Source organism: Lepisosteus platostomus, chromosome 1 (assembly GCF_059453375.1).
Source record: "Lepisosteus platostomus isolate fLepPlt1 chromosome 1, fLepPlt1.hap1, whole genome shotgun sequence".
Classification (NCBI taxonomy): Eukaryota; Metazoa; Chordata; class Actinopteri; order Semionotiformes; family Lepisosteidae; genus Lepisosteus; species Lepisosteus platostomus.
Window position 1 is genome coordinate 56,747,464 of NC_142611.1, and position 19,319 is coordinate 56,766,782.

At 41.7% G+C, this 19,319-nt stretch overlaps 1 protein-coding gene across 1 annotated transcript; it reads left to right on the forward strand.

The window, feature by feature from the left end:
• Positions 1-3,823: 3,823 nt before the first annotated feature.
• Positions 3,824-14,395, forward strand: mmaa (metabolism of cobalamin associated A). Its single transcript, XM_088633131.1, has 7 exons — positions 3,824-3,983; positions 5,725-6,176; positions 6,924-7,046; positions 7,991-8,161; positions 9,700-9,785; positions 10,745-10,894; positions 13,875-14,395. Exons 2-7 carry the CDS (start codon positions 5,771-5,773, stop codon positions 14,160-14,162), a joined length of 1,224 nt encoding a protein of 407 aa, XP_088489257.1. The 5' UTR covers positions 3,824-3,983; positions 5,725-5,770; the 3' UTR covers positions 14,163-14,395.
• The last annotated feature ends 4,924 nt before the right edge of the window (positions 14,396-19,319 follow it).

The window sequence follows — 19,319 nt, forward strand, 5'->3', positions numbered from 1 at the left end:
TTATATATAAAGTGTGTTTTGTATCATTGGCCTCTAGCATGATCCACTTTTGGTTCACCTTTAGTGGTCTCGCAGTTTCCTTCAGAATACTCAGGCGTAGTCTGGAATTCATGGTAGACTTGATGACGGCAATACATCCAAGTTCTGGAAAGAATTTGGTAGGGCATCCACTCCTGGGTAGATTGGCAACGGTCTTGAATTTTCTCCAGTTGTAGATTTTCTTGCCATGAAATTATGGACTTCCCAGACTGATAAACAGCAACAATTCTTTCGCTAAAACTGTCACAGATTTCTTTTGATCTGGCCATCAGGTATTACTAACAACGTGAGTGCTTAAGACCAAAATGATTTTATATACAGTTGGAATCGCAGATAAATTAATCATTTGCACATTTTGGAGCACCTGATTTTGCATACCCTTTTAATTGAGATGGTGGAGTTTCTCACGCACAAAAACAGACATTTAATTTTTCTGTACTGTATGTACAGTGTATGCCATTATATATAGTATTACTGTATAGTGATGCCACGGGGGAATGGACACTGAAATAAGCAGAGCTCACAACATGGACACACCCCAGATGGTTTCAGAGTTCAATGGCAATTATTGTAACGGAAGGGAAATCAAAAATAAAGTACACTAAAATAAACCGAGCTTTGTTTCAAACCTTTGTTTGAACCCCTGTTTGACTTAACAGTCCTTGTCTAAATAGCTGGCACTGGTAGAATTTCTTACACAAAAACTGCCGTTGTGAGAAACCAGGGAAAAATTAAGATGCCTCTTTCTACACTCAAGCTAGTTCTATATGCAGGTCTATGGTTTGGAATCCCTTGTTTGTTTTCGTTTCGCTTTCGGGCTCTGGTCATAGTTTCTCTTCCTCTCTTAGCTTTAATTCGGTTGCAGGTTGATTCCCTTCTCCTGCTTAATATAGCACAGCAGTTGCCATATAGTGAACTTTGTTTATCCAGGGTAGCTTCCCACTGGCAGTAATTACCATTCACTGGCTTTAGAATCTTTCTGTAGTTTAACGTTTTACTTGGCCTGCAGGTCTGCTTTTCCTCTCAACAAAGCGTGGGTTTTGTTCTTTTCCTCTGTACAGTCTCCTTCATCCAAGATCCGTCTGCTAGCGATTCGATAGTCTGTTTATGTCATCTGGAACGGGGCACGCACCTGTTCCTTGTTCCACTAACTGTACAACGCTGCTCTTTTATGTGGTGGCTTTCTCTCTTGCCCATCTTTGTACAACACCCCAACCAACATAACATATACATTTAATTGTAAGGGCTGTGCCAAGCATGTATTTCTAGTTTGTTTCTTTGACTGCCATCTTTAGTTCACAGAGGCATACTGTATACTTTTGAACTCTACTATTGGGTGCCAGTGAGCTTATTTAATGCCATTGGCAATTGTCTAGTGATAATTTATTCATATTTTTATTTTTACTCAAAACTTTGACATCTTACTTTGAAACGATCAATTCTAGTATCCATCAAAGAGAAATGAGGGAGGGATTTTGCAGTGTTGCGTCAACAGTACTGATCTGCTAGTAACAAAAGATTGTGAAAACATTAGGAATATATACATGCGAGTGTTCTGGAAAGGCAAAACTGCAGTTGCTTTTCAGGTATTAGTCTGTGTGTCGGTCATCGCTCTTATTAAGTTTTTTATTTAACCTTATATGGTTTTACAAGAACAACTCATAAATGCACAACAAGCACATTTTCATAAATGGTTGTAGGACCCACTGGTCACAAGGTAAAAGGCAATAAATTGAAGCTGAATGTACATTCAGTTAATCAAAGTGAGCTCCACAATGTCCTCCTGCACAGGAATCTGCCAAGGACTCGGATTATTCGTTGTCTAAATCTCACGTCTTGTCATTGGACTCTCATGTTAACCAGCTCATGCGTCTGATGGGGAAAAGCTTTCTCTTTAATACTTGCGTATTTAAATTGAGTCTTTTTCCACATTTGAACAAAACATTTTAAATCCTAATCAGTTCACCTACATGCAGGGCATGGATATGTTACTGTATTTTGGAATCGCTTAACGACAGCACTGTGCCTGTTGCCTGTCTCCTAGGCTGATCTGATTTCTCAGTTCTCAGAAGCTAAGGCTGGGCATGGTCAGTACTGGGAACCTGGCTGGTACTGGTACTGGTACTGTAGGTGGCTGCAGAATTTCCAAACCAGTGCCCAAGGATGGTGACAGAGGACAGTGTGATGGCGAAGGTGCAGGACTTCAGATGAGATGGTAACTCAAGGTCTGGTGTGTGTGTGTCACCCATGTGGAGCTGGTCTTCAGGGGTGCAGGAAGTGGGTCTCCTCCTCTATGTGAGACACATTGAGATCCTTTGGGATAAAGACAGTTGTATAAATGCAAGAAATGTTATGACAAGTATTATAGTTTCTGAGTAAGTCCAGCCTAACTTAGTAAGTCTAATTTACGTCTTATAATCATATATAGCAAAACTCCATACAATAACACTAGATAGTTTATTTGGAAATATTTTTTTGAGTTTATTTCATGAATAGTATTGCATATTTCACCTATGCAAACAGAATTCTTGAAAAACGACAGATTATAAAGAAACATAAAAAACACTACAGATGCTATTGTTTTCAATATTAAACTGTGCGAATAAATAAAAGCCTCAAGTCATACTTGGCACCGCTGAAGTGGTGAGTTTGCAATGGGAAGGAAAGGGTGCCACCTACTGGTCTCCCGGACCTGCGCTAAACAGCCTTGAGCGCTGCTGTATCCCACCTGCTGCTGCGAGCAGTGGCCACGTGGCTTCAGGAAGCTCGTCTAGACCTTAACGCTCAGCTGCACGGCGCCTTATCAGTAACATTTTCATTCGGGGAAGAGAGAAGGTAGTTTGCAGAGCACTGGCAAATATAAGTAGTTTTCTTAAAAACACAATAGTCTAACGTGATTTTAATAACGATATCAAAGGATGAGGGAGTTTATTTGCTATTATTAATCCAATAGAAGGTAATAGCACAGCACACCAAATACATACGCTTTGAACCGTAAACAGTTGGTAAAAATTGCTTTAATTTCCGTCGCTATCGTCTAATGAAGAAAAAGACTTCAGTCTAGTGAAGTCTTTTTCTCCAATGGACGGAAGTCTCGCCAGACAAGCCGGAGCGTGATAAAGTACAACCTAATATTTTTGCCCAATCATAATGAAATATTTAATTATTAATTTGTCCAATCATAATTAAATATAATTAGAAAATGTAATATGTAATTTAAAGAGAGAGTACATACAATCAAGTTGTGTTATTCATTATTATGATTATCATTGCTGACAAAATGTTCTGAAAATAATAAAAAGCGGATAATACTGTTCTTCAAATACGTCTTAAGACCAAAGTAATTTTAAATTTTTACTTAAATTTCGTACATCCTAATTTTACTGTCCAGCACTATACAGCCACTACAGACCAGGAAGCAAACGGCTCCTATTACATCCCAGAATTTAATTCATTTTCAGTTTTATCACTTTTCTCAACATCAACCCAGAAACAGGCATACTGTACATTCAAATGTCCTGGAGATCTTACCCACTAGGGGTCAGCATTATACAATCTATGCGAAACAACCTATTTAGAGTATAGGGGGAAGGACCATGGGAGATGTAGTTTTTAAAGATTAGTATTACGCGCGGTCACTTTTTTACTTAAGAGAGAGAGATTCATTTTAAAGCACACACAAGAATTGTAAGAAAATCACGATAAAATATAATTTCGGGTTTATGTTTTCTACCTCGTTTACTTCTCTGTTGTTTCTCTAAAGGGAGTCTTTCCCAATGTGACAGGAAGTGGGAAGTACAGAAGTCAGCTGAACGTCGCTGAGGTCAAATGTCCTTTCCAGTTCGTTTCTGTTGCTGGTGCATAATCATTATGCTTTGTAGAAAATGTACACGGGCGAAAACGCATGATTAGCAATGCATTTACAAAATATTTGTCACAGCCAGGTAAGATGTGGATCTGTTATGTTCGAGCAAGCCCTGTAGTGGAAGGCGTTTCATCTTTTTCGTAATAATTTAGTACTTTGTTCTATTTTATGGTTTTATTTTAGCCATTTAAAAGAATTTCATTGCAGGTGGCATTAGAAAAAGGCGACTGGTGTGATAACTATAAAGAATAAACTGAGTATTTTTGTGATTTAAAAAAAAAGCTTAAACATTTTCTTTTTAAAATGAAGGGAAGAACAACGTTTCATTATTGTTTACCTTTATTTTTATTTTCACTTTTGCAACTGATCTCGTTTGTTGTGAACATAACAGCACTAGAAGAGATTGCTCCTTTCCCCCAAAATGCTTGTAACCAAGGGGATGGACAAAATAACGGAAACACCTAACAATATATTAATGTCAAGGACCTAATAAGGAGTAGGGCCACCCTTTGCCTTCAGAACAGCTTCAATCTTCCTTGGAACGCTGTCATCATGAGGGAACAGTGTTTGCACCATAGGGTGCACCTGGTCCTGTAAAATGGCCTCATATTGCTTGGCTGTTATACGACCATGCAGAGCAATCATCGGACCTAATGACTCCCACCAGATGGCTGCTCATACCATTACGGATCCCCCACCATGTTTAACAGTTGGCAACAGACATTGTGGGTTGAAGGCATCCTTTGGCTTTCTCCAAACATAAACCTGTCTGGATGTAAGAATTAGGGTGAAAATGACTCATCAGACCATATTACTATTCTCCATTGCTCAGGGGTCCAGGTTTTGTGCTCCTTACACCAGGTTATGTGTCTTTGTGCGTTGGCCTTGGATACAAGCACTTTCCGAATGGCAGCCCTGCCATAAATTCCATCTTTGTGAAGCTCACGACATCCAGTTTTCGTTGTGACTGGGTCACAGAGGTGCTGATTCAGTTCTGTGGTAATTGTTGAGGCTGTACTCTACTCCGTACTTTAGCAACTATCCTGTGAAGTGTCCGTCTGTCCCTGACTTGTGCCACAGAGTATTTGGCCTCTTTGGAACTTTTTGTTGCTTTGAAAACTCGCATATCGGAGTGCTAATTGTCAGACCTCTTTTGCTGACAGATATTGCTAATTGGCAATCAACCTAACATTTTGCAGCTGCATTTGTAATTGTGATTTAGTTACTTCAAAGTTAAACTCCTTTTTCATGTGGTGTTTCCATTATTTTGTCCACCCCCTGTAGAAGCAGCCCCTATTTTCCTTGTTTGCTAGTTACAGAATGTCTTCTTGTGGGTAAGAACTGGTAGTTAGTATTTGTTCGACTTAACTGGGGAGTTCAGAAAGGGATATGGTACTGTATTTCAGTATGGGTTTTTTGTCTAAAACGTCAAGATAGGTTGGATAGTTTGTCATTTTCCGCTGGTCCTTTAAGCAACGCAGTCAGTATCGCTTAAGCAGCAACACTTTCAACCTGAAGCCTGATCTCCTCAGAGCTCAAGAGTAGCAGAGCCTGGTCAGTACTGGCAAGGGGGGCCTCCAAATGAAAGCTGAGTCTTGAATGAAGTTTTTCACCCAACATAAAACATTTAGAGGTCCTTTGGGTTGAAAAGTGCTAAAATAAATACAAGGAACTAGTATAATTAGCGCATGGTTGTTACTGACACGGGGTGCCCACAAAATGGTGGCTAATGAATGACGATTAGAATAGCATTAACGTATTTTATCTGTGAAATACAGGAGCTTGTTATTCGTTAATGCTGTTTTTCCCATGTCCTTCAGGCGTGTTCCCTGTGAATGAGCGAGGAGGGGCAGACTGAACTGGGCAATGGGCTGCTCTGGTCTCTTGTCACGGCTTCGCCACCTTGGCTCCCTGTCACAGACGAGGCCCCCCCGGCGCTGGTGTGTTAGCGGTGCTGCTCATGTTACTCTGCGGCCGGGCGGAGGAGGCAGCGGGGCCTGGGTGAGCGCGGAGCGGCCGCGATGGTACTGTGTGGAAGCCGCCCTGGGCCAGCAGGCGGGGGAGCTGGAGGCCCGGGAGAGGAGACAGCTGGCCCAGCTGTATGAAGGCCTGATCCAGGGGCACAGGGCCTGCCTGGCACAGTCCATCACCTTGGTGGAGTCCAGGCACCCCCGCAAGAAGGAACTGGCTCAGGTCCTGCTCCAGCAGGTCCTGGCTTACAGAAAACGTCAAGAGGAGCTCAACGGAGGAAAGCCTCTAGCTTTCAGAGTGGGTCAGTGAGGTGCCCGTTTCTTCTCAGCTCTGGGTGTCGCTGGGGGCTCATTGTGTAGCACATCTGCTAGACTCCTCGCAGTAACCCCTTTGTTAGAGCTCTGATTTGTTAAAGAGGGATACAGTGGACAACACTCCCTTCACAGGTGTTGACTTTTCACACAAGTGGGCTAAGATGTCAGACCAGTTGAGTGGATTGCTAAGCTTTAAGGCTTCCTTAGCACCTGATCTGCAGCCATATCACCCTGCAACTCACAACTGGCAACCCACTGAAGCTAAGCAGGTGTGAGCCTTGTCAGTACCTGGATGGGAGACCTCCTGGGAAAAACTAAGGTTGCTGCTGGAAGAGGTGTTAGTGGGGCCAATTTCCCATTGGCCCTTACCAATCATAGCCTCCTAATAATCCCCCTCTATGAATTGGCTACATTACTCTGCTCTCCTCCCCACTGATAGCTGATGTGTGGTGAGCGTTCTGGCGCACTATGGCTGCCGTCGCATCATCCAGGTGGATGCTGCACATTGGTGGTGGTGGAGTGGAGTCCCCATTACCTGTAAAGCGCTTTGAGTGGAGTGTCCAGAAGAGCGCTATATAAGTGTAAGCAATTATTATTATTATTGATCTAATTGTACGCACACCCCTCCGGAAACCAGGAGGCAAGTTCTCTGAAGAGGGAGTGTTTGTGAAGTGAAACCACTGTGGTTGGTTCTCCTCTTGCTGCTCCTGAAACTGTTTGCTGTGATTGTGCAGGGCTGTCTGGTCCCCCAGGCGCTGGAAAATCGTCCTTCATCGAGGTTGTTGGGAAGATGCTTACAGGAAGAGGGCACAAGGTGTCAGTTCTGGCAGTGGACCCCTCGTCCTGCACCACTGGTGGTAAGTCTGTGACACCTAGACTGCGGTGCCGTGCAGGGAGTGTTTCTGGGGGCAATTGTACCTTAGATGCTCAGATGCAGTGATGGGTCTGTGTTTGAATGCAACTTGATTGCTCCATCCACTTCACACTGACTGTAGACATTGACCTGCATTCTTACAATAATGTATTATCTCTTGATGTTTTGTGATCTGTTATGTTCATTATAACTAGAAGTAGTTCAGGTGTAAGGCTGCGTCAGTATGTGTAGGCTGCAAAGGAACAAGTAATAGGTTTATTCCATGCTGAAAAAAAGAAGAAAGAAAACACAACATTTTGGCTGTGGAGCCCTCTTCAGGTGTCACACCAAAGAAGGCTTCATGGCAGAAATGTTGTGTTTTCTTTCTTCTTTTTTCAGCAAGGAATAAACCTGTTAATTGTTCATTATAACTTGTCTTACTACAGGCTATTAAATGAAAGGCTGTTGTATTGTAAGCATCATTAGCACCCTTTAAGCTGGGGCGGAGCGGTGGCACTGCGGCTAAGGATCTGCGCCTGTGGCTGGAAGGTTGCAGGTTCAAATCCCGCCGCCAGCAGAGGAATCCTACTCCGTTGGGCCCCTGAGCAAGGCCCTTAACCCCAACTGCTCCAGGGGTGCTGTGCAACCCTGCGCTCTGACCCCAAGCTTCTCTCCCTGTCTGTGTGTCTCATGGAGAGCAAGCTGGGGTATGTGTAAGATGAATTCCTAATGCAAGAAATTGTATTTGGCTAATAAAGTGAGCTTATCTTATCTTAAATACCAGACCACACATATTTACACCCATGTGCATTAGTACCTTAACCAGTTAACTAATAATTAACAAATTCCCCTTCAGTGTGGCTGCAATTACAACCCTTCTACAGCTGACCAGCCTCATACTGGTATTGGGGAAAATACTTCCTTATCCCCATTTTTTTTCCATTTTAGGCTCTCTTATGGGTGACAAAACCCGCATGACAGAGCTGTCGAGGGACATGAGGGCCTTCATCCGCCCATCTCCCACCTCAGGGACACTTGGAGGGGTGACGAGGACCACCAATGAGGCAATAGTACTGTGTGAGGGGGCAGGCTATGACATAGTGCTGGTTGAGACAGTAGGTAAGACTTGCAGTATTGTAATAAAACCTAAAGTTTGCTTACAGATGAACTCTACTGGGGAGATTAGCCAGGTTAGCAAAGCCAGACCTAAACACAGTTCTGCTTTGAAAAGAGGAGCAAATGTAAACCCCTAAAGAAGTGAAGAGGTGTTAGTGGGGCCAGCAGGGGGCACTCACCCTGCAGTCCATGTGGGTCCTAATGCCCCAGTATAGTGACAGGGACACTATACTGTAAACAGGCACCGTCCTTCGGATGAGACGTAAAACCGAGGTCCTGACTCTCTGTGGTCATTAAAAATCCCAGGGCGCTTCTCGAAAAGAGTAGGGGTGTAACCCCGGTGTCCTGGCCAAATTTCCAATTGGCCCTTACCAATCATGGCCTCTTAATAATCCCCATCTATGAATTGGCTTCATTACTCTGCTCGTCTCCCCACTGTGTGGTGAGCGTTCTGGCGCACTATGGCTGCCGTCGCATCATCCAGGTGGATGCTGCACATTGGTGGGGGTGGAGGGGAGTCCCCATTACCTGTAAAGCGCTTTGAGTGGAGTGTCCAGAAAAGCGCTATATAAGTGTAAGCAATTATTATTATTATTATTATTATTATTATTATTAAACGTCCGTGAAATGGCTTTTGATAGAGCTTAATTTATTTATTTGAACAATTAATGATTTATTGACAAATATCAACTAGGAATTGCATGTGCAAGGGTTAATTCTTATTTTATATGCTTATGGTATGTTTTTAACTTACAGTTTGTCGATGTTTGCTTAATGAAAATAGTTTCTTATGGTCAGTCACTAGGTGTTGGAAACAAATTATATATACACTCATCCCTCGCTGTATGAGCACAGTTGGTTCAAGAATTTTTTGTTCATAAATGTGAAAACCCATAAAAGCAACACGAAGCTCACATTAAAATACAAGTAAAAGTGTCCAATTTGTTCCATGTGTTCATAATTGAACATATACCAGTTGAGATTAAGTACCTTTCAGAATAAAAATGGTTAATCTTGTGCTGTCAAAGAGAAGACAGCCCATAAAGAATGAGCTACAGTATATGCTTGGAGATTGTATTAGCAAGGGAAGTTTACTCGTATAACAAAAATAGGTCTATGCAGTAAATGTGCTGCTCATTATCAGACGTAAAGTGCTTGTTTAACAAGAGGTGAGTATATGAATTATGAATGAATATATATTGATATGTGTAAAAACAGGCATAAACAATCATAAATGTGTATTAGAATAAATAGTATTTATTCTGGTTATAATTTCTTTAGCAGACCTGCATGATTACTAGATTAAGCTTTTCATTTCACTGGAGCTGTATAGATGTTGATCCATATAATTCCTGTAACAGCGCAAATGGGTTGAGTTTGCTGTCCATCTTTAGGGTTCAGAGAACCCACAAACCCCAAATCCTCTTTGCTCCATTCAGAAATAAGTTCAGTTCTGTTTACTACAGAGTCATTGAGTTATGTTTTGGATAAAGAAGGATCACGACAGGCCAGTTTCTGTTCTCATTGCTCTTTTATTGCAGGTGTGGGGCAGTCCGAGTTTGCTGTGGCAGACATGGTAGACATGTTTGTGTTACTGATTCCACCTGCAGGGGGCGATGAGCTGCAGGTCAGTCAACCGAGGAACAGAATTACACAGGAGGTTGCTGGAACTCAAGTTTGATCACAGCTGTATGACCAGGCAGTTCGGAACTAAATTTAAATCTATTCATTAATTAAATAATTTTCACTGTACAGCAGTATCTTAGCTTTAAATTGATGTGTAATTTTCCAAGCTTCTGTTAGTTTTTCATATAGCTCAATGATAGAAAACAACATTTCTAGAATGATACCTGGGTCACAATCCACTATAATCCGTTTTAAAAAAGGATACGTGCTTAAATAATAAATTCGAATTTATTGAACATAGCTTGTTTGAGTAGTAGATTGAGTGCTTGCCACACAGCTCTTGATCCTGAGTATCCAAGGCAATGTTTGTTTACATAGAGCCCTTATCTTTACTTCAAAGCAGCGTAACCCAATACAGTACATCCATGCCTTGATTAACTAATGTAGCTCCTTTCTAGAAAACCTGTTTGTAACGTTAACATTTTTAACCCCCCCAAAGAAATTCCCATTACTTTTCATGTAAAACCTTCCAAAATGTTTCCAAGGTCTAGAAAATCACTTATTTATTTGTATCCTAATGTTGGACTGGGTCGTCAGTAAGAGCACTGTTGTGCTTGTTGACGACAATTGCCCTGTTGAGCCAAGTACCTTGGTTAACAATATAAATAAAATGTGTAAAAAAGATAAGAATCAGACACACTGGGGACCTGTGTTGTAGTAGGCAGGTGTGGGAGGTCACACCATGAGGGTGACCTCTTCTGTTAGTGGACGAAGGACGTGTCCTCACTGTAGTGAAAATCTCTTTGTCACGGGAAACACGGGTATGAAAGTGCCAGATTCTTTGTCGCAAATATCTGTTAACCGGGTGCTTGGAAATTGAAGGTTGAGTGTATTGCATTTAATGTTCATGTTCTGAAAAACATACCTGACCAGTTTCCATTGACAATTTCACCTGCACAGGGCATCAAAAGGGGGATCATTGAGATGGCCGACTTGGTCGTTGTGACGAAGGCAGACGGAGATTTGCTGGTTCCTGCGCGGAAAATACAAGCTGAGTACACCAGCGCTTTGAAACTGCTCAGGAAGAAGTCCAAGACGTGGCAACCCAAGGTGGTTATAGTAGTAAAGGGGTGATTTATTCATTGTGAAATGTAGATATACTATGTACCATATGCATTTAAGAGTTTAATCACAACTTTGTGCTTTAGGATAGATTTTGCTTTAACTGGTAGAAAAGTATTTACTTAATAGAGATCACAGATGTGGAAAACCAATCAAGAGAAAGTGATGGGACAGAGGCAGGGCCTGTGTTAGCTTATGCTCCTGTGTGAACACCTGCCACACTGCACATCGCCATCAGGATCCTGTTAGCATCTGCTCACCTGTCCTTTGTCGCCACCTAGTGGCACTGTCAGCTTCTCTTTTCCGTTTTTAATTAAAAACCAGTCAATTCCTCATTCACTCTCAACTCCAATTTGCTTAATTGGTTACATTAAAGAAGCATTATGCTCTGTGCCTAAAATATGCTATAACTCCTGTACAGGACCTTAATTAATCTCCAGGGAGATGGTGCACAAACGTAGGTTTTGTCATTATTCATGTGAAATTGCTTGTTCAAAAACAATAGGGGACATTATGGTGAAGTGCTGGGATTAAGAGATTATGTCTTGAATTGAGTCCTCAAGTATTCACACATGAAAACATAATAACATAATAAAAGTTCCAAATGAGAGGCCATTTGATCCACCTATCCCGTTTGGTAGTAACTGATCTCATCCAGCTGTTTTTTGAAAGAGGTCATATAGACTAAGAGACTGATATAGACTTACGTATAAACTTCACCAGTATGGTTGGATAGCATGTTCAACACTTCCACCACCCTTTGTATAAAGAAGGGCCTCCTGTTCTTGGTTTTAAATGCTCTTCTACATAGTGGAGGTGTGCACCCTGAATAGGATGCTTTTTCAAGAGTTTGTAGCCCAAACGAAATAGAAGTATAATATATCTATTTTGTTAATACTTTTAGAAGCTTTTTTTATTATACCCACCTGATTTGATAGCTGTTTTATTCGATTCTTGGCTTGCATCTACAAACCCCTACAGTCTCTGATGCTTTGCCTCTTGATGCCTCCCAGGCCACGCAGCCCCATACAGGATGTTCAGCACACACTGGAGGAGGGGAGTGTCCCAGTCCAGCAACAGGCACCTGGGAGGCTGGCATGGGACACTCAGTCAATTGGGAATCTCAGTCACAGTCGGCTAGTGACGTTGCCCAGGCTCGAAGATCACAGAGCTCATCTAGTGTGTGAGGGAGTCCCTTACTCCGTTGTGTCATTCCACAGCCCCCTGTAGTCTTTTCACAGGATAGACGGGCATCTTTACCAGTGATGTTGTAGTAATAATAATAATAATAATAATAATAATAATAATAATAATTGCTTACACTTATATAGCGCTTTTCTGGACACTCCACTCAAAGCGCTTTACAGGTAATGGGGACTCTCCTCCACCACCACCAATGTGCAGCCCCACCTGGATGATGCGATGGCAGCCATAGTGCGCCAGAACGCTCACCACACATCAGCTATCAGTGGGGAGGAGAACAGAGTAATGAAGCCAATTCATAGATGGGGATTATTAGGAGGCCACAATTGGTAAGGGCCAATGGGAAATTTGGCCAGGATGCCGGGGTTACACCCCTACTCTTTTCGAGAAACACCCTGGGATTTTTAATGACCACAGAGAGTCAGGACCTTGGTTTTGCGTCTCATCTTAAGGACAGCACCTGTTTACAGTATAGTGTCCCCGTCACTATACTGGGGCATTACGACCCACATGGACTGCTGGCCCCACTAACAGCTCTTCCAGCAGCAACCTTAGTTTTTCCCAGGAGGTCTCCCATCCAGGTGCTGACCAGGCTCACACCTGCTGAGCTTAATGCTGAGTGCTGCGAACGTCAGACAGCAAATGTATACCTGTGCGGTAGTCATCCTTCACTACCGCACTGCTGTTTGCATGATTATTTTTCTCTTTTAATATTTCTTTTGGTTCTGCCATAGACCTACTACAAAGATATAACTACTCCAACAAACAGATAATTTCCTACCACACTAATTTCCTACTAGAATTACTACTTCACTCGCACTCCTCTGTGACTACTCTACTACATACAAGACGTTTGCATCTCAGTCAGGCTTGGCTAACACTTCACGCTAATACATCCCCTAACAAAGCAGGTGGTTTGGAATCTTCGTCATGCGTGCAACCTGGAATTATGGTCCTTCAGCAGGGTCTTTCACAACAGGCAGTGTGATGGATAGTGTGCAAGGTTAGCGTAGTGTTGTGCTTCTCTTATTAGAGGCCAACTGGAATGACAAAATATTGCAAGTACTTTTGTCTTGAATCAGTAAATCAGTGTGCTGTTCCTGCCCTGCGAAACTGCGGTTGCCACACAGATTTTAAATCTTCCGTTTACTTTTGCTCTCCATCACTGGGCTGCCTTAGATAAAGAGGCATTATCTGGACAGGCTGATAATTCAGCATTTAAGAGTGCATTACAAATGATTGTATGTAATGATTTGTATGCACAAAAAAGGGGTAGTGAGCTTCATTCACTAATAATGTTTCGAGTTGAAATTGGCTATTCCACATGAGGTGAGTGTGACACAATTAATTGGCGATTCTAAATTAAATAAAAGAAATGCATCTTCAAGTGCATGACATTTGGCTTGAGAACGCTGGCTAAATTTACATGGTCTTCTAGGGTCTGTAAACATTTGTGACAAAAAACGGGATTTGAGCAGTAGCAGCAAAAACATAAAAGATGAGCTTACATGACTAATCGGTGACAATCAGGACCAAGGAGCGCAAAAGCAGTGTTACGTAATTCCACTAATTTTGAGTTCAAGTGGAGAAAAAAAATCAGATTTGGTCTTTTGGCTACGGAGAGGTCTATTGTTATGGAGTAGGAGAGCAGATAATGGAGCAGGTTAATACAGGTAGTATTTGTGCAGTGTTTGGCAAACATGAAATTCTCAACAGGCAGTTTATCCCGCTGTTGCAGTGAGTGTCTTCTCTTGTCCACCGCTAGGTGGTGCAGGTGTCCTCCCGTACGGGGCAGGGAGTTCCTGAGCTCTGGGCTCTGCTGACCGAGTTCCAGGAGGCCATGCTGCGGAGCGGTGAGCTGGTGTCCCGCAGGCAGGGCCAGCAGAAGGTGTGGATGTGGAACGTGATCCAGGAGAGCGTGCTGAGACTCTTCCAGGAGCACCCAGCCGTGCGGGAACAGATCCCCGAGCTGGAGCGCAGGGTCACCAGCGGAGCCCTCTCCTCCGGACTCGCTGCAGATATGCTGCTCAAGGCTTTCTCAGCAGGGCACTGACAGGCCGGAGTGGAAGCAGAGCTGCAAGCAGAACGGCAGCCTGGGGCTGTTTCCTTTCTATCCAGAAACAACACCTTCTTGTTTTACTTCAGGAGCAACCAGGTTCTCTGGCATCTTTTAGAAACCAGGGGGGAGAAAAACAACATTTTACTCAGAGGTTGTCTTGTTTTTTTTTTCCAGTTTTAGGACATCATTTCAATCAAAATTAATAAATAAAAAAGTATTAAACCTGAGCTCTTGGGAAACTGTCAGTGGTCCTACAAGTTTTGCTTTATTTTAAATACCACTTTGAAAACAAGCACTTGTATTACCGTTTTGAATCTAAAATCTTGACTCCTTTTTTTTAAAATATACCTCTTTGTACGTTCAGCCTTTGGACCTATGTGCTGTATCGGTGTGATGTTCATCGCCATGTTCTGTCTTCAGAAGGGTAGAGCCACAAAGAAAAACATCCTTATTTGGAAAAACTTTGTTTTTGTTATTGCAGTTGTCCATGGTCTTCTTTAATTTGGAGTTGCAGGTTGTGTATTAAGCCACCTCACTGATTATTGATGAAGTTGGCTCACGGAGGTGAACCCTGACTCGTGTTGATTGTTGTGCCAGCTTGCCATTTTAACACCACTGTGAGACTCGCTGTGCCTTGTGGGAAAGTTGGTGCCGATGCCAGCACAGCTAGCAGTTTACCCAGCAAACCAAGGCTACCCAGCCCATGCCTGCCACAACATCAGCCATAATGCACCACCCTTTGAGTACCCATGTCACACGTTTCCCACGATGAACCAGCAATGTGTCCTGACTGAAGGACCACACCTGGACCACAAGCTAGCACAGGGACTGGTTGTGAACTTTAGTCTCTACCTCAGTTGCTTGACTTTCATGTGTCTTCAAGCCCTGAAGGGACTTCATTTGTTAGAGCAGAAGGTTTTGGGCCGACTGTAGTATTTGTGCCCATCTGTTGAACCTCATGGACTACAGAAACAGTTGGTTATTATGGAGATTAACTCTCTGGCTTTAAAGTAGAATACAATATCCTGAGAAATGTTTGGGGGACTTTTAACTCACACAAATGACCAGAACACTTCAGAAGCTCTCAGTGGCTTTTTGTCACTGATCCTTATTATATTGCCAACACAGGCTGGCATTTAACTGAATAATTAAACTGGAGAATGCTTCTCAAACGGCATGGGTCCCCTGGTGATCCACTGAGCTAACTGCCTAAAGGTGTTAGCACGTGATGAACTAGATTTAATATACTGGAGCAGCAATGTGCTTTTGTAACTGAGTTTTACTGTGAATTAGGTTCATTCTGCTTCTCACATCATACATATTGAATGAGAACTTGAATCAACATTAGAATAATATTTCACTTGAAACAATGTTAATTTGCAAGAGGCCTGGGCATTGTTTTAAAGGCAATAGTCTTGCTGTGTTGCATTGAGAGTATAAGGAGTCCACAATTTGATTGTTTGGTTGCAAATAGGTAATGAATCCTAGATTCTCAGAGCCATTTCATGAGATCTCAAACAGTCAGCATCCACAGGGTGGACTGGTTTCTGTCCGCTATGCTTCCCATCTTAATTTCCACTTGTAACCCCAGGTCCTTGTTTCACATGGTTGAGCTTCTACAAGTGCCTGGTCTTGATTTTTGTCAGTAGAAATTGTGAATATTTGATTTAAACCTTTTTAACTTGCCTCAATGAGGCAATCTCATCTTCTATTTAACTCCTTTCTTGATACACCATCTTTAACTGTTCTGACAATGTGCTTTCTCTTACTCTAATGCTTTTTTGTGATTAGGATTTGTGGCTCAGTGTATTGTTCATACTTAAAGTATTATTCCCATATGAAATATTTTTCTTTTTGTGGATGTCGTTCCAATTAATTTTCGTCACACCACATCTTCCTGGGAGCTGACTTGCTAACCTTGGGGCTCAATTGGCTCTCTAGCCATCCTTTATTTATTTTACAGTATGTAGTGTCATGTGAAACCAGTTTAAAATATATATTTTTCCCATAAGTTCCCATAAGGCAAATACAGTGATAGTGTGATATTTGTGGCCCTTTGTAAAGACCATAACATCAATATTCCTAGGAGTCAAAACTTTGATAAAACTGAGGAAAATCATTTTCGTTCAATGCTGGCTGTTTGCCATCACTGATTTACTCCTTGATTTAAGGCCTCACAGGAAAGAGAAAAAAGGCTCTTGAGATAATCACTAGAGTTATTGCGAAGAGGGGAGCTTGATTGACCTCTGTTAATGCATTTATGTGAATAATTACCAAATCCCTTTCTTTGTACATTTTGGAAGATGATATCAGGATAAATCCTGCATGGTGACTCACTGCTATAGGGAAGATTGCTGCCAGCTCCAAAGAAATGAAATCCAGCTGCTTCTCCAGTGACTTTCGTGCTAGGCGTGTTCCTGAATAGAAATCAGAGCCGGGTAAGTCAAGCTTTTCCCCAGTTACCCTTAGAAAATGAATGCCTGGGTATAGATCCATCCTCAACATTTAATCAGCTTGGGTTTTTCAAAGTTGTTTGTAACATTATTGTTTTACAAACTCCACTTGGGTCCTGTCAAGTATTTCACCTTCCACGATTATGAAATATTCAAAAACAATTCAGCTTTTCCTTAGGACAGAAAATTGAATCAGTTTAGCCCAAACTTAAATAGCCTGAGCTGTCTCACTAACTGGATTCAGCTGTTTAATTACTGCATCCCAAAAATATATCCTGAGACTATTGTTACAATATCCTACTGGCTGCAAACAGAGAAGATGAACAAAATTCAGTAAAGTACTCTAGGAGCCCTGTTGAAATTAGAGGTTGGTCTCCTTTTTTTTTTTAGATTTTAGTTGTGTTCTTCACTTCCTGTGTAATATTTCTACCTGACTGAGAGTTCTCTTTGTCTCTGAATGGATGGAACTATCTTCCAGCATTTAATATTCTGTCTCAATTGGATCAATGCAAGAGTCTCACACAGTTAGTCTGTAACAACTTCTAGGAAAGTGTGCCAAACCATTGTGGTCCGGCAGCATGCAATAGAGGAAACATGAGAAATTACAAGAGAAGAGCACAAGGTAATAGACTTTAAGGTCATTTGGGTGCCAGTAGACAAGACATAGCAGAGGAACAGTACTGATACACTACAGCCTTTGTTTAACTTAGTGAATGACCTATGGGTGATTTCTGACTTTGGTTAATGTAATCTCCTTGTAACCTTAAGCACAGTTTTTGATAATGTCAATAGAGACATTTAACTGGACCATGCAGAAAGTAAATTTAATGGTCACTAGATCTTCCTTTTGCTTGTTTGGATTCTATTGAACTAATAGGGACCTATTTGTAAATCTTGGCTATGTAACATTTGAGGATTTGTTGGGGATTTCAGCATCAGTGTTGATGGTGCTAAAATGAGAAATTAATCAAAGTTAAAAGCCTGGGTGTTATTTCTGACCATATATTGTCATTCAAAGCTCATGGTAGAAACAGCAGATAATTATATTTTTTCTGTTACTCTGTTTGATACTGAACAATGAGTTATGTTATGATTATTTCTTTGCCAGTGGTTTGTCCAGTGTCAATTGATGTTTGGTGCTGCTCCTATTTCTTCCTGACATCTGCAGATTTTATCCGTTTTTTTAACTGTAGCACAATTGATCATTGGATCCTTGTGGTAATGTGCTAATCACCTCCCAGACACCAGGAGGTGCTTTTTTACATAGATGTTTGTGGGAACAAGCTACCCAGCCATGTTGTTGAAGTCACTACCCTAATTCATGTTGTAAATAATACCTATACGTGGGAGGAAGTCACAGCTGCACTTACTGTCACAATAGTGACTTTGCGTTCTGTCCAAAGGCTCATAACATGCCTTTTGATGGTTGCTGTGATGTCAGGATTGTGTGAATGCAATCATACCGAATGCCAATATATTCTTGCTTTCACTGTGACAACATCGTCCGTTTCCTATAGAATAAATATTTAAATTAGCATTAAAGTATTCAGTAACAGTGCAGTGTATTTCCGTGTAACTGTTATTAGGACAAATTTGATTATGCCAAAATTATGTTGAATCTACCCCGTAAAAATGAAATAATCTGTTGTCACATTTTCACAATCCACACAGTCTCCCTGGATTCCCACAACTTTCAGTCTGAGATTTAATCATTTCATATCAAAGGTTCTCTGGAAATTTAAATATACAATTTCATAAGCATTACCTGTATCCATTATTATTGCTGTTGTGCATTCAAAGCCATATAGCAAGCTATTTCAACGAGACATACCATTTGCTGTACTCACTGTCTTTAATAATTTTAGTGGCACATTGTAACTTTCAAATTTATATTTAAGGGGATGTCATAGTGGTTCCAGTGCCACAGGTTATGTCATAGTGGCTCCAGTTCCAGTTCTCTCATAGACAGAATACCCTCCTCTCGTTTCTGACCTTCCTTCTGTTCTCCTGGTTTATCCCCCACCTTTGAAAGACATGCAGTCCAGTTTGGTTGGTGTCTCTTAATTGTCTTGTGTGTGTTTGCCATGAGTTGAAATGGTACCTGATTCAGGGTGCAGTCCTGCCTTGCACCCTGTGCAGGATAGGCTCCAGGGTGCCTTGAACTTTACCAGGAGAAAAGAGCTTTCAGATCATGGAAGGATACAACAAATAGATGTGAGACTGACTGGTTTATAATTGCCTTCTTCTCTTTTGTCCCGTTTTGCGAACGGATACACTGTAACATTCTAGTATTCCCTATTTTCAGTTCCTGTTTAAGGATGCTACTGAGTTGTGTGCGTATGACATCCTTCATGTGTTTGAATACTTTAGAAAAATTCCACCAGGCTTGGCTGACTGAACTAGACGGGGAGGATCACAAAAGCCAGATCTACAAATTCTGAACTGGAATTTAACCAGGACACCAGGGTTAGAGCACCTCCTTTTTGCGATGGCGACATCTTTAAACTTCAGCCTTTGAATGAACAAGTTGCCCTTTTCAGCACAGTTGAGCACAGGTGTGAAACGAAAGCTGTTGAATCTTTTGCCCTTCTTTGAGTTTGTGAAGAGAACTTTTTTCACTTGTCTATTCTGAGAATTATTGTCCTAGATAAAAATGTAGGCCTACGTGTTTTCTTGAATAGTCCAGATGCCCTCTTTG